Source organism: Lampetra fluviatilis, chromosome 28 (assembly GCF_964198595.1).
Source record: "Lampetra fluviatilis chromosome 28, kcLamFluv1.1, whole genome shotgun sequence".
NCBI classification, from domain to species: Eukaryota; Metazoa; Chordata; class Hyperoartia; order Petromyzontiformes; family Petromyzontidae; genus Lampetra; species Lampetra fluviatilis.
The window spans coordinates 482,589-498,801 of record NC_136302.1 but is presented as its reverse complement, the minus strand read 5'-3'; the positions used below and the strand labels follow the sequence as shown (position 1 = coordinate 498,801).

The window sequence follows — 16,213 nt, the reverse complement described above, 5'->3', positions numbered from 1 at the left end:
CCACGGGCATTACAACGCCGGCGCGGCAAGGTGCTCGACCACGAGGTCCTCGAGCGCTTCTTCAGCCAGGCGAGGGAAAGCTCTCCTCGCCAACACGAGCAGCGCACCCCTGTAGGCTAAAGGGGATTCTTTAGCCCCTCGCTGGCGATCCTGGAACCGTTTAAAGGCTCCTTCCGCCGGGCAATAGATCTCCCCCAAAGCCTCGTAGGCCGCCTGTAGCGTGGACTTGCTGTGCGAGGGAAGGGAGGTGTAAGAGGAGAGTGCTTCTTCGCCCAGAACGGATGGCAGCGCTCGTAGTGCCTCTTCGTCTGTCCACTTGAGAGCGTGGAAGGCAGCCTCGAATCGGCGGACAAACCCCTCCCAATCTTCTTCCTCAGCCACGAACTTGTCGACGGGCCCCAGCCGACGCGGCCGTCCGGCCACCTGCTCTCCATGTTGGGTGTTTAGCCCTGGGGGTTTTGGCGGGAGCGGCGGCGGCTGGCGTGACGAGGTTGGTTGCGGCACCTGCCCGGCCGGCTGGTCGGCCTCCGGGTCCCGTGGCCTCTCCTCCCATAGTACGCGTGGGGGTGGGGGTCCCGGTGCTGGCGGGCCCCCCATAGGGAGCCTCTGCAGTAGCTCCTGGAGTGCCCTCTCCACGCGGGCCATGCGGTCCTCCATGGGGTCCTCCAGGCGATCCAGGCCCCCTGCTGCTGCTTCTGATAGCAGGCCCCCTTGTTGCCCGGCATGGGAAGGATCCCCGGCCCCTGCTTCCTCTTCCCTTGGCTCATTTCCGCGGGGATTCTTCTTTGTAGCCATTGTAATCCCACCGCTGCCACCAGATGTAAAGGAGAGCCGACACAAGATTGCAGGTGTCTCGTCCTTTAATCCTTTTCTTCCATCCACACCTGTCCCCAGCCGTCCCAATATCGTTCCCGCCAAAGGCCCCCTCTTCCCGCCCGTTCTCTCCTTATATCTCCTCGATCACCCCTCCCACTCACCCACCTATTGGTGGGAATCCTTCCCCTGACACCCCTACAGTAGTAAGGGATACGGACTGGACCTCGAAGGTGGCGGGAGCCATTGTTAGATAGAGCTCTTTAATTTTCAAGTGAGCATTGTAAACGACCGCTAAGCCACCACCCCGCTAGTTAGTTGCGCGAGGTTTATGAAGAACCTTGTATCCTGGGGGCGCAACTTCCAGAGAGATGGCTGGCGGGGAGTCTTGCCTGCACCAGGTCTCAGTGATGAGCAAAAGGTCGATGTGGTGGTCCGAGATGGTGTTGTGAATCAGGGCTGATTTTTTGGTGATGGAGCGTGCGTTGAGTAGGCCGAGGCGGATGTGTGAAGGTAGATGTGAAGATCCGTTGCAGGTGAGGCGTCGAGGGAATAGAGGAGATGGCTGGTTCGAGGTCGACCTGTGAACGGCGGCCCCTACCACCTCTGCAACCACGGTGCCGATGCAGTCTCCGACGTTGACCTCGGAGAAGCCCAAGGACAGAGAGCGTCCTCAGGAGCGCGGGTTCTAGGTGCAGATGATGAAGAGATGGTGCATGTCGTAGCCCTATTATATCAGCCCGTGCTGCACCGATGGTGCTGATGAAGGGGCCCGGATTCGGGTGGACTCCAATCAGCGGCTCTGCTGCCCTGAGCAGCAAGTCGAGGTGGCGTTGTCCAAGCACCACGCTGTCAGCAAGCACTTCCCCGTACGTAGCGGATGCAAACACGTCCGTGTAAACACTCGTTGAGCGCGTACACGGGCGTACAGAACCACGCAGGCGGGGCGTACAATGGAGCAGCCAGAAGAACACGAGGTCCAGTGGATTAGCTGACCACGCGCTGTGCTCCAGCTCGCAGGTGATGCAGCAGGATGGACAACCTCGCAGAGCTCCCGTTCACTGGTGGTGCTGGGCAGCAGGCAAGCCAACTCTCTCGTGTTGAGGAGATGACAGTCTGCTTCGCGTTCCCACTCGCTGATGGTGGTGAACATTGGACGGAGCACGTCGAGCTCCACTTGCTGGCGATGCTGGGGCACGCCAAGCTCACACTCGCTGATAGAGGAGGAAGAGGTGCCTTGTGAGGACGTTGCTGGCAGGAACCGTACCCGGGGCGGCTGTTAAGCCGCGCTGCATGAACAATACAGCCAGCGTCCTCCAGCATCGTGAGTCGACGCAGCAGGCCTCGTTTACTCGCAATGGCCAACAGCTGTGCGATGCGGCAGTTAAGGCGAGTTGTGTGACACTGCAGTAAACGGCATTTGTCAGCTGTTGTAGCGCCGCGAGGCGTGTGCAGTGAACACGGAGGCGGGCGGGGTTGGGTGCAGGGATCTGCCGCCACCCAAAACTAGGGCGACGCCAAAGTAATAATGAAAATAATAAAACAAAATAAATTTTATGAAAAATATAATGGAAGATTAAAATAAGAAGAGCGGTGGTGAGTGAAGAAGGACGAGGGTAAGGTACGAGGTGTGGTTACGGTTGATAAACTGTGAGAGCGATCCGGGACTGCAGCCAGCTGCGGCGCTGTCGCATGGAAATTTAGCAGGGTGATTGGGTGCCAACTCCCAAGGTCGCTGTGGGCCCCCTTCCCCTTATATATAAGGGATATTACCCCTACCCTCATGGACTCTGGTACTGGACCCTCCGCCAAAATTTCCCTGTACAGTTGTAACACGTCATGCTTGATGGTGTCCCAGAATTTGCCATAAAAATTGGCCGGTATTCCGTCATTCCCTGGTGTCTTGTGCAAACGTAGACGTCTCACCGCCTCATCCAGTTCCTGCATTTGAATTTGCTTATTAATCAAAATCAAGAGCCCTGACCTTCTCGCGCCGCCTCAACGATGCCTTCTGTCTGCGTCAATCTGCCCAGACTAGGGCCGACCAGCTCATGGATTATGCTTTTCCCCCTCCTCTACTGCCCTAACCCGTGCCCTAAAAACGAGCTGCGCCACCCTTCAAGCGACAAGGAGATTTTATTCTTTAGATGTCTTACTTCGTCCATCACTGGATAACCCAGTTCCAGCAGCCGATATACCTTCTCTAGCTGATCATTCAGGCCCCTTAACTCATTTCTGACACTTATTTATTTGCTGTGTGCCTGAAAAAATCCCTTGGTCCGGCTTTTGACCATTTCCCACCATTCTGCCATAGTGCTAAAGCAGCACTGTAGGCTTCTCCATTCTTCGTAGTGTTTGATGAAAACCCTCGTCACCTTCTTGTCCACTAAGACACTCACGTTCATCTTCCAGATCCCTTTCCCTAACCGTAATACACCTGGAATTCGTAGCCTCGCCGTAATCAGTTTGTGATCTGAAAATGAGAACGGTTCAGTCTCCAAATACTCCACTATAATTTTAGCAGAGACAAAAATAAAATCTATTCTTGAAAGCAGAGATCCCGAACTACTGGCCCAAGTGAAACCTGGACATGCTGGGTGCAGCAACCGAAAGGCGTTAGTTAAATCAAAATCCATAACCAAGTCACTGAGTTTCCTTGAAGAGGGGTCTATCCTCCTGCCCCAGAAGTAGACAGCACATCTGACAGGCCGAGCGGACAGTTGAAATCACCCCCCCCAATATGACATGCCTCTGCGTAATCAGCAGGGCAGCTATATTACCCCATAGTTCCACTCACTCCGCATACCGCGTGGGGGCATATACGTTAATTAGGCGTACTGCAGCTCCGTCGTATGTGGCGTTGACATATTGCAGATGGCCAGTGCCTCCTGTACCTCGACCCTTCTACGGTCCTAGGAGGATGGCTACCCCAGTACACTTATTAGCGTTGCCCCAGGACCAGAAAGAGTGCCCATCCCAGGGCTCAAACAGCTTCACGCGGCCGAGAAAGTATGGCAGGTGGCATTCCTGCAGGACATATGTCTTTCTTTAAAGTTCGCAGAACAGGACCCTGTGGGGTGGGCTGGTAGGACCGAACAATTGAATGGCTATAATAAAATGAAATGGCAAAAAATGGCCACCAATAAGTGGATGCCCCGTGGCCCCGCCCTCCACCCGCGTAACCCCGCCCCGGCCACCCGTGGCCCCGCCCCATCTCGGTGTCCCCGCTCCCAGCTCGTTGCCCCGCCCCTTACCGCCATAACCCCGCCCCAACCCCGCGTAGCCCCGCCCTCCACCTCGTGCCCACGCCCCCTGCCGCCGTTGCCCCGCCCAATACACCCCGAGCGGGGGAGAGATTCTCAGGCCTGGCTCGGCTGGAGAGCCGCCGACGAGGGAGGGGGTAGGGAGTTGTTTTTAATGTAGAAGCTTTAAATTTAAATGTTTCTATTAAAAAAACATCAGGGAATGTAACATTGTTAAACATTAACTCCCTTTCACACACACGGGGGAACTATACGAAGGGAGAGCTTGAGGCCTAGGTCTAGGCTTTAGGCCTAGCTGTAGGCCTTAGGCCGCCGTGAGTTAATTGTTAATATAAATGTTTTAATTATTTATGTAAAAGCTTTAAATGTAAATGTTGCTATTAAAAAAACATCAGGGAATGTAACATTGTTAAACATTAACTCCCTTTCACACACACGGGGGAACTATACGAAGGGAGAGTTTGAGGCCTAGGTTTAGGCTTTAGGCCTAGCTGTAGGCCTTAGGCCGCCGTGAGTTAATTGTTAATATAAATGTTTTAATTATTTATGTAAAAGCTTTAAATGTAAATGTTTCTATTTAAAAACATCAGCGAATGTAACATTGTTAAACATTAACTCCCCTTTACACACGCGGGGGTACGATACGAAGGGAGAGTTTCAGGCCTAGGTCTCGGTTTTTGTAGGGTCATGCCAAGTGTTTGCAGTAGGGGGCGATGTTGCTACACGGACGGACGGACGGACAAACGGACGGACGATATAATCTAATTGGTGGCTGGTCCACTTCGTTCCTACCAGTATAATGCACCGTTGCTCTACGCTTAGCCACACCCCAAAGTCCCCTCAAATTGACTGATGCTATGGAGAGCTCCATAACCAGGGGTGTCTAGATAGGCTCAGAAACGTCCTCCAGCAATGAATAACAATTCTTGTCGACCAAGTCCAGGAGACATTCAGCACTCATGGGTTTTGGGGAAAACCCCCTCCTGGCTCGTCTTGGTTGTTACTTCTTCAGATGTAACCAAGTCTGTTGAAGAGTCTGATGGCCGAGGGCCTTCCCAGGGGGCAGATCGTGGTGAAGCACTCTGTGTCCTCCACTTCCTCTTTGCTGTCCTCTCGAAAGATCCCCTCTTGTCACCTTTCTTCTGTTGCACCCCTTTGCCCTCTGTCGCCTCCACCTCCTCCGCCCAATCAGCCACTGTTGGCTTAGAGGCCACCTCCTCCATCTCATGGCTTTGGGCCCATCTTCCCGCCGGCTCGTGGATTCTACCCCTTCTACGGATGGCGTTTCCAGTTCCTCCCTCTCGTCCAACAGGGGCATTCTCTGGTCAGAAATTTCACCACCCACATCATCTGTTGCTCGGCTATGCAGCGTGTGCGCCGACCTGGCCTTGGTTGTCTCCCTGCTCCCTCCATTGGTAGTCTGGTCCTTATGTGCCCGGACCATATTTGCGTATGATTTCGGGGCAATTCCGGTACAGATGATCCTTGCTCCCACAAAGGATACATTGTGCTGAGATGCGGCACTCATCTACTATGTGGTCCAGTGATTTTCAGCGATAGCACACTCGTGCTTCACACACCGCCGCCAGATAGCCTCGTCTACCACACCTCCTGCAAAGTTTGGGTTGGCCCTCGTAATGACGTAGCCCCTGCTGCCCCTGATGTTAAGGGCACTCGGGATCTGCTGCAGGGCACCGTCCACAGCTTTTAATCTCACCCACCACTGCCTAGCCCCTGTCCAAATGCCCAGCGAGTCCTGGACATGCTTGCCACTCGACAACAAAAGGCAGTGCTGTCACAACCACACCTCCACATCGTGGTCTAGTAGTGATTCGTTATACAGAAAAACCGTCACCATTTTTGCGTCCAGTTCTGACAACAGTTGCAGTTTGAGCAGCGACAGAGTCCTCTCGCCTACCTTTTCCTCAAACCATGTCAGGAAGCGCTGCAATAAGTTGCTCATCCTAAAACTGACGTCAAAAGCCCTGCCGCCCGGCAAAGCTATCCTGTGGATCTTCTCCCCGAGTCGCGCTTACCTCCACTGAGTCACCGACAACTCTTTGCACGTTCATGCTTCTGCAACGTCAACTCTTCAGATCTTCTTTCCACAGCTCCACTGCTCCTGAAGCTCCTCAATAGCTTACCGCTATTAACTCATTACGGCCGTGTGACAGCTCCTCCTCTTCTTCCTCTCCACTGCCTCCCACTACTCGTCCAGTGGTGTCTCTCTGTCTTGACGGCATACAGCCGGGTCTCCTGATGATGGGGTGGCCGTCTAAGAGCCACGGGCAACCGCGCTCGACCCACACAAGCCACGCGGTGCCCTCGCCACTGCTGGCCTTCCCACAGTTCAGTGGTGGCATGCCTGGATTTACCAGCATTGTGAATTGACCAATGTATGCAAAGTATTTATTTCATTTCTTATCCGATCTTTTCCATGAGAAAGAGGAGTACTCTCTCTCCTTTGTGAAGTATTGGGAGACTTTACCAATTTGATTTCACCCCAACAGGCTGGCCATCAAATCCATGCTCCTTTTTCGGAGAGACGGGGGTCATAGTTTACGAGCATGTGGCATCGTGTTCCACGCCTGGTGCGGCGCAGCCAACCACTACAACGGGCACCCGGAGTAGTAGGGGATCACTCCGGCGCATTATGAGCCAACCTAAAGGCCTTCCTACAGGCTTCTCAGTGTTACATAGCTCTCAAGTCAAGTTTGTCTCCTGTCTGTGGTGCCAAGTTCCTTTCAATTAAAACACTTATAGAAGAAACAAAACGTTATGCAAGCACAGGAACTAATGCATTATTATCCTCAACATTTTTTTAAATGGTATACGTATTACAGCGGATATCACAGAACCACTTCTAAGATCTGTAATAACAGCCATAGAGGGTTCACGTGGGGATTGGCTTGCCGGTCCTGCTTGTAGCCAATAAGGGTTGAGATAGGGACCATGGCCCATGCGTCATCACTACAGGTCATCAGAAGTGATTGGCCTAGCCATTCGGGGCCCCAGCCAATGGGGAGCCGGATGAGGGGCGTGGTCCCGGGATTGACAGGGAACCATCGAGAATGGTCGAAGCTGTCCATGTACGATTGGCTGGGGGAACCATGTGACGAAGGGATTACGAGCGAGTGGAGGGAAACGATCGGGAGCAGACTGGAACTAACGAGAGCAGGGTCACGCGCGGACGGGGGCTGGGGTTGCCACGTGCGCGGTGGGGACTTAGTGCGTGGTCTGTCCTCTCTCCGTTGTCTGCCAGCAACGGAGAGTGAGTGAGCAAAGTGTATTGTGGAGTGGAAATAAAAGGACCGATTCCGAAGCCGTCTCTGGAAGGATTATTACACTGGTGTCAGAAGTAATTCTGCGACTGTTTGAACGATCGTCAAGATGTCTAAACACCTCAGAAAAAAGAACCTGCCCGTGCCTCTGTCGGAGGAAGAGGCCGAGACGGAGGAGGATGAGCTGTTGGGAGCTACAGCCCTGGTGCCGCCGACTGACGACGCTCGCCTCGACGCCTCTCAGCGTCGACCGCGGGAAGATGCGACCACCGCAGGACCGAGAGACGAATGGCGGCTGATGGCGGAGCAGATTGAGTCGTTGAGCGTAATTCTGCTAAGCCTGGTGACCGCGGTGGCGTCCTCACCAGCCGTGGGTCGCCAGATCGCCGATCAGCTGGACGCCGCAGGAAGGGGTCCTGCTATAGAAGCGGGACCCACCATTGCTCCTGCCACGCGGGAGGACGCCGTCGTCTTGGGTGGGGCGGCTGCGCCGGAGTCGTCGGCCGCCATTTTGGGCGCGCCTGCTACCACGCGGACGCCGGACGCCATTTTGTCTGTACCGAGCGGAGAGCGGGAACGGCGGCCGGAGACGCCCGCGGCACGCGCCTGCCACCGCGGACATCGCCTTCCACAAATAAAAGAATTTATCGCCGGGGGCGATTGGAGTGCTTTTACGTGGCGCTTCGAGTCGGCTTTTAGATCTGTCAACTGGACGGAGGAAGAAGTGCTGGGAGCGCTACCTACGCTGCTCGATGATGTGTCTCTGGGAGTCTTCCGCTCCATTTCGGCGTCCAAGAAGAAGACACTGCAGGATGCGTTCACAGAGATGGCAGAATTTTACGACCCGCCGACATCGGCCACCAGAAAATTTATGTCGCGTCGCCGGGCACCGGAGGAATCACCGTTGGCCTATCGGGGGGCGTTGATGGCGATGGCCATGGCCGCCTACCCCGACGCAACGGCCGAGCATTTGGATCCACTCATCCTTTCCCGCATGCTGGAGTTGTCTCAGGAGCTCAACATCTCTCTACCAGTGTGCGGCCACGAACCGCTTTCATCGCGGTGGGTGGCGCGCTGCCTGGACGCTAAGTTTAATCTCAAGCGGTGGGACCAGATGCCGGCGTGGACGGGGAAACCCGAGATCGACAGGCCGCCTCTGGGGTGGTCTCCGTGACTGGTTGTCCACTGCTCCGACGACTCGGGCGACGACGACATGCTGGCTGCTGCTGTCCCGCGTAGGATTCCGGGCCGGCGGCTGCGTGACCAGCGGGACGACTACACGGCCCGACCGCGTGCGAGAGCCGGGTCGTCCGACCACCGGCCGACGTCGGCCGCATGTTTTAAGTGCGGCAGACGGGGCCACTTCGCCCGTGACTGCCGCTGCCGACCTCTGCTGTCGCCTCCTCCGCCAAGGGGACATCCATCTCCTCTACCTGCCGTGGAACTGCAACAACCTCGGGCGAGTCGGCACAAATCGGACACCCGGCAGGTCATGTCACATCACTCATCCACTCGCACTCATTCTTACACTCCTAAGGCCGATTTTACTTCTCCTGCTCCATTGACACGCTCTGCTACACAGTGGAAGAAATTGGCTCGCAGGATTGTGGCTGAGGTGTCGGGCTCGTCGACGGTACGTGGTACCATCGACGGCGTTGACGTCCGTATCTTGGTGGACACTGGCGCATCGGCTACCATCATTTCGGATGTAATTTTTCATTTGTTGTCCATTCCTGCATCGAGAATACGCAAGGTTAATGATGCGTGTGTTGCCGCCAATGGGGGGAGCATGGGTATCTGCGGACAGGTGGATGTGCGCATCGCTATCGGAAATATTACCGCCGCGGGACCTGTGTTAATTTCTCGCTCGCTAGCTGTTCCATGCTTGTTGGGGACGGATTTCTCGCGCCGGATGCCGTTGCGAATACGGGTCGACCAGGACTGTTTGGAAATGCCGGGGGGTCGTAGGATGGCGTTCCTGCCTTCCCTGCTGGCCAAGGCGCCTACAGGTAACGCAGTTACTGCTGTAGTTGCGGCTACGGTGGAAGTTCCATCGGGAGCGCAAATGCTCATTCCGCTACGTTACCGAAAACCGCTTCAAATGGGAAGGGGTGCGAAAGGCGTGCTATTATCCCCATCCAATTCCGTATCGAAATCCTTTTCTTTGGCGGCGGCACAAACGATTGTGCGCCCAGATCAGGCACCTTTCATACAGGTCTTGAATGGGGGACCTGATCGCGTTGTTGTTCCGGAGGGATCGGTGCTGGCTCACGCCACTACCAATTTCACCTCTTGTGAAAAACCGCCGCGCGCTCGGATGCCTGCTGATGGGTCTCCGCATGATCGTTCACAAGAACGCTGGATCGCGGATTTATGCGGAGAGAATTCTTCCTTGTCAAATGAACATAGGAACGCCTTGCGTTCGCTGTTGCTGCAGTACGCTGATGTGTTCAGCAGGAATGATTTGGACCTCGGACGCACATCGCTTTTGTCGCACCATATTGAAACCGGTGCATCGCCACCTGTCTGTATGCACCCTCACCGCATGAGCCCGGCGGAAAGGGAACACGTGCGTGGGGCGGTAGATGAATTGCTGGCGGCGGATATTATCTCGCCATCCAACAGTCCTTGGGGCGCGCCCGTCGTTTTGGTTAAGAAAAAAGATGGTGGTACGAGGTTTTGCGTTGATTTCCGCCGGTTGAACAAAATCTCGGTAGCGGACGCGTACCCCTTACCGAGGATGGATGACTCATTGGATGCTTTATCGGGTGCTAAATTCTTTTCCACCCTTGACCTGTCCTCGGGCTTCTGGCAGCTTCCCCTCGATGACGAGTCAAAACCCAAAACGGCATTCCGCACGCCGCAAGGCCTCTTTGAATTTAATCGGTTGCCGATGGGCCTGAACGCGGCTCCGGCCACGTTTCAGCGGCTCATGGAGTTGGTGTTGGCGGGACTGCAGTGGGAAACGTGCCTCATATATCTAGACGATATAATTGTCTTTAGCCGCACGTTCGAGGAACACCTCCAACGCCTTGAGACAGTTTTTCAAAGAATGCGGGCGGCTGACCTTAAGTTTAAACCGAAGAAATGCCACCTCCTGCAACACTCCGTCCGTTATCTGGGTCATATTTTCAGTTCGGACGGCGTATCCACTGACCCTCTGAAAACGAAGTGTGTACGTGAGTGGCCCACACCCACCTCAGTGGGTGATGTTCGGCGGTTTATTGGATTCGCTTCCTATTATCGCCGCTTCGTTAAGAACTTTGCGACGTTGGCAAAACCATTACACGTTCTGACTGGCAAAAATCAAAGGTTTAAATGGGGGGCGGAGGAAGAAAGTTCCTTTATGGCACTTCGGGACCACCTCGCCACGGCGCCTACGTTAGATTACCCAGATTTTTCACAGCCGTTCATCCTTGATACGGATGCTAGTGATATCGGCATTGGGGCCGTTTTGTCACAACGTAAGGATGGGGTTGAGAGAGTGGTGGCGTATGGCAGCAGGGTTCTGTCCCCTGCGGAAACGCGATATTGCATGACAAGGCGGGAACTTTTGGCAATTGTCCATTTTGTTCGATTGTACCGACCGTACCTGTATGGACGGAAATTCCTGGTCCGCACTGATCATGCGGCTTTGCAATATTCCCTCAAGTTGGATCAGCCGTCAGGCCAATTGGCCCGGTGGTTGGAATCGTTACAGGAATTTTCCTTCGATATAACGTACCGAAAGGGAGCCCGTCATGCGAACGCTGATGCGCTCTCAAGGCTGCCGCCCGTTCCTCCGTGCACTTGCCTGACGGGCACGCACCGCTGCGCCGCACCGCCCACGTCGCCCTGCCCGGTTATGGGGGCGATAGCCAATGAGGACGACGCAGGGGCGAAAGCGAAAGAGGAGGACCAGCAAGTGTCGGTGGACACCGATGACACCTTACGGCTGCCGCACGCGGTCTGGTTGCGCGAGCAGGAGGCCGATGCCTCGCTGTCTCCACTACGTAAATTGGTTGGGAAACAGAAATCGCAATTGGCGGGCTGGAAGTGGCAGATGTTCCGGGGTAAGGTGGGATTGCTAATGTGTACTGACGGGGTGTCTGACCGACCACGCTTGGTGGTGCCTACTTCGCTTCGCTACGACCTGCTCCGTGCTCTGCACGCTGATAAGTTGATGCACCTTGGCGTCCAAAAGACTGTGGCCGCGATGCAAAAGGATTTTTTCTGGGCCGGTATGACGGCGGACATCAATGATTTTGTCCGCTCATGCCATGACTGTGCGAAAAGGAAGCCGCCTCGGAACCGCTATGTACCACCGTTGCGTTCCATTGAAGTGTCCCGTATTAACGAATTAGTGGCTCTCGACATTCTGGGGCCGTTTCCCCCGTCGGCTAGGGGCAATAAATACCTTCTGGTCGGGGTGGAATATTTTTCTCGATGGCCGATGGCCTGGCCTCTGCCCGACCAAACGGCAGCGTCCATCACCGACGCTTTCTTGAACGGGTATGTCATGGACAAGGGGGCACCTGAAAGGCTGCTCACAGATCAAGGCCGGAATTTCTCTAAATTGCTTAGGGAAGTTTGTGACGCGCTAGGTACAAAGAAAGTTCGCACCTCCCCATATCATCCACAAACAGATGGTATGGTGGAACGATTCAATCGTACCCTTTCCGCTATGCTTTGTCACACGGTCAGTGAAAAGCAAACCGATTGGGACTTGCACATACCAGGCGTTTTGGCGGCATACCGCATGGTTCCGCACACGTCCACGGGATACTCACCGTTTTTTTTGATGTATGGCCGTGAAAATGTTCCACCCATCGATGTGCAACTGGGTACGCCGAGTAAACAACCGTCCCGCTCCCTGCCTGACCACGTGCGTGACTCGCTTGAACGAGTAACGGAAGCGCGAGAGGCTGCCCGGTGTGCGACGGCCCGTGCTCAGGCAAGGAACGAGCGGTACGCACGTCGATCGCATACTCGCATGCCTTGGTCAGTGGGAGACCTGGCGTGGCTCCACTGCCCCCAGGTACCAGCGGGCACATCCCCTAAACTGCACAGGCCATGGCGGGGGCCTGTGACGCTCGTAGACGTTCGGAACTCGCAAAGTATCCGCGTTCAATACGGCAAACGTCGGTGGTATGTTCATTCCTCGCGACTTAAACCCTATGTTGACGCGCGTGTCGGTCCTTCATCCCCAATAGCTGACCTGCCGGGTTCTGCTGGGTCGACTACGCCGCTGGACACGCCCGTTGATCCCAGGGGGGATTGTGTTGTGCCTCCTGCAGATGAACAGGTTCTGAGGGCTGGGGAAGCCCCCGCTGCCCCCCCTCCAACGGGGCCCGCCCTGGACGTGACCAAGCACCAACAACCGACTTCTTCTTCGAGCCTGCCACCTCCTGTCCATCCGGAAGCAAAGCGACCTTGCGCTGGGAGCGGAGAGGGTCCCGCGTCGCGTACGCGGTCGAAATCTCTTCCGTTTCGTGAACGTTTGATCGTTTCGCTCATTCCCTGTCGTTACCGCGCTGCAGGGGCGCCCTAATGTATGTTGTGATTTTTTTTTTTATTATGGGTGACTGTTTTGAATGTTGTTAGGCGCGGGAACGCCGGTTCACCCTCAAATTGTTAAACGCACCTTGGTGCCCTAATAAGATGTTGCGGAATTGGTTCTTCACCCTTTTCCCAGCCGAGACGGCTAAATTTTTTTCACCGGGGGGGTGGGGTGATGTAATAACAGCCATAGAGGGTTCACGTGGGGATTGGCTTGCCGGTCCTGCTTGTAGCCAATAAGGGTTGAGATAGGGACCATGGCCCATGCGTCATCACGACAGGTCATCAGGAGTGATTGGCCTAGCCATTCGGGGCCCCAGCCAATGGGGAGCCGGATGAGGGGCGTGGTCCCGGGATTGACAGGGAACCATCGAGAATGGTCGAAGCTGTCCATGTACGATTGGCTGGGGGAACCACGTGATGAAGGGATTAAGAGCGAGTGGAGGGGAACGATCGGGAGCAGACTGGAACTAACGAGAGCAGGGTCACGCGCGGACGGGGGCTGGGGTTGCCACGTGCGCGGTGGGGACTTAGTGCGTGGTCTGTCCTCTCTCCGTTGTCTGCCAGCAACGGAGAGTGAGTGAGCAAAGTGTATTGTGGAGTGGAAATAAAAGGACCGATTCCGAAGCCGTCTCTGGAAGGATTATTACAGATCCATTCGGATGAACTCTTATCCACATCAGGGAGCGGCACCTTCTTACCCACCCTGTGACAGAGTAATTTTCTTTGCGAAAGACGGCCAATCTGATATTTTAAATTCTTGGATTTGGCATTTAGTAAAGTCAAGTGCAAAAAAGAAGGTTAAAGTTCATGGGGTTTTTCGTGTGACCAATGCTGAGTCGGCTGGATATGCGTCTGCTGTAGACGTGATGTGGCCCTTCTCGTAGTCATGGAGGTGATGGCTGACGACGCCACCTCCAGCGGGCATACTGAGTATCCATAATAAAGGTTTTTTTGGGTTAGAGCGCGTAAATATAAACCTGCCACCACCCGACAGCCAATTACAGTCGTAAGGTTTGTCACGTACACAAAACGTGCCAATTAGTTATTACTTCTGGAGTGTAAACCCACACCATTTACAATTCGAGTACGTTTCGCTGGTGATTACAACAACCAGCTTCATCTGGCGATTACAACAACCAGCTTCATCTGGCGATAGCCAGAATTCACTGAAGGTGATGGAGGAGGAGCGTAGTATCAATTCACTCGATGAACATATACCGTCATTTCAGCCATGGCCCCAACTGCTCCAAACTTATCCGTGGAGTTTGAAATATTAATATTCTCATATTTAAATGTTCTATGTGAGGAGTGTTCAGGTAGCTCAAAGGCTATTGTGCTGAGCTGGCACCTCTGACAATCCTGGGTTTGAATACAGGCAACTGCCTGTGATTAAACAGTCCTCAAATGTAAAGAGTGGGGTGGTGTCAGCCAGATCACAAATCATTACAAAAATATTGGTAATATTTTTGTTGTGACTGTGGTGTGACATCTCAGACTGTGCAACATCTCGTGGAGGACTGCCGGCGATTTGAAACAAATCCACGCGGCTACTCCTGAAGCAGTGGAATGGAAATCAAATATCGACATCAATTTGTAATCAGTTGCAATTCCCAAAAATGCCATACGAAAGAAGAAGATTACAAAAAAGCCATCTCACTGAATTCTTTTTTTGCCACTGATTTGGTTAAATTCTAGCTCTGGAAATGAAAAATATCGGCTTTACTGTCACACGACGAAAAATTCGCTCAGTGCAGAGCGGCTGGGAAGGTGCTGCCCTCTACTGCGTGACCCGGAGGTTATTTGAAACGGGCATCTCTGTATAGGTTGTCCCGTGGCGGACCCTGACAGCACAATCGAGATAAAGTTGGGGGAGAAATTTATACCTTTTTATTACACGCGTTTATTTAACTCACTCGGTTGTTGTTGTTGTTGTATCCTTAAATCTTGTAACTCAATTTTAACCCACTTCCCAATGTGCTATCGACTGCAAACTTGGTATACGTATGTCATACTCGTGGCAATACTATATTCTATCATTAAAAAAAAATTTAACCATCTTTTTTATGTTATGTTTCGGCTTGGATCTAATTGTCCACGCTCAACTGACCTTGGCTGTAAATCACCACGGCCCCTTACGTTATGGCAAGCCTCGGGGCCACTTCCTGGAGTCGTGTAGTTCTGCTATTACTCGTACGCTACATTTCATTAAAGCGAGTTAAAAAAAAGTATTTTAAATATTACTTATTTTCAACGATTTTACTTAACTTGATTCCTCTGTTTGTCGTGGTCAAATCTTGTAATAAAAATGTCGTCCACTTCCCGTTGTTCAATCAATTCCACATTTTGCACACGTTCTAAGATCCGGTGACAATGCATGCCTGTATGAAAATCGACATCAATTAATTAATTAATTCGCTACTTTAAAGCAATTCACATTTTCTATGGACGCCCTATTATTTAGATATATTGGTGTAGGTCAAAAACGCCGCGGTCCCTAAACTGTGGAATCGGCTCGCACAAAAAGCCGGCACCACGTGTCTCAGGCGCCATTGACGAACTTCTCGACCGTGAGTTAAACGAAGTTGTTGATAAAACCCTTGTTTTTAAAGGAGTTTATTAACAACAATATTGTAATGCGTGTCATTGTAGAGGAGGGCATTGGATGTGGACGCCGCCTGTGCGTGCGTGGTGCGTGCCGACAGGTGCAGGCCATGACGGAGACGAGCCGCTTCGAGGCGGAGATCCGCGCGGAGCAGGAGGAGAAGCGGCGCCAGGCGGGGGAGCAGCAGCAGCGCCGCGCCGCCTTCCGCCAGCTCCAGTCGGCCTTTGCGAACTGAAGCCCCGGGGGATCGATGCATCGCTGCCACCGGCATTTGTCTCTCATGTCGGCTTTCCAATGCACTGCTTATTTGAATGGCCAACACGTTTGGGTGATGGTGGATACGAATGTATAGTCCCTTCCAAAAAAAACACATTACTGGGGAGCAGCGTATACTTCATGTATATTTTAAATACATGCGTCTAGAGTGGCAGTGAAAGGGACTGTTACTCAGCTCGCCACGGCTGTTGCACTTGATACGAATGCTCGCTCTATTTCAGACGCATCAGCGGTCAGCTCACGCATCGCACCACACAAAGCTGCCGAGAAATCCTCGCTTTGAGTGCCACCACCGTGGAGTGAGTTGGCCCTCCTGGCGTGAGCGGTGCTCATTACTGTGGGGAACTCTGACTGTGTGCGGTGGTGGTGGCTGCATGATCTATTACTACTACTTACTAATCGTTATCCGTGCTGCCGATGGAGTTGAGCAGTGACCT

At 53.6% G+C, this 16,213-nt stretch overlaps 1 protein-coding gene across 2 annotated transcripts in view; it reads left to right on the top strand.

The window, feature by feature from the left end:
- The window catches only part of EFHD1 (EF-hand domain family member D1), a 56,444-nt gene extending 40,516 nt beyond the window's left edge, over positions 1-15,928 (top strand). For both annotated transcript variants that reach the window (XM_078869839.1, XM_078869840.1), the window contains exon 4: positions 15,601-15,928. In XM_078869839.1, coding sequence (XP_078725965.1) covers positions 15,601-15,735 — 135 coding nt within the window. In that variant the 3' untranslated portion in view covers positions 15,736-15,928. The remainder of the gene's footprint in view (positions 1-15,600) is intronic.
- The last annotated feature ends 285 nt before the right edge of the window (positions 15,929-16,213 follow it).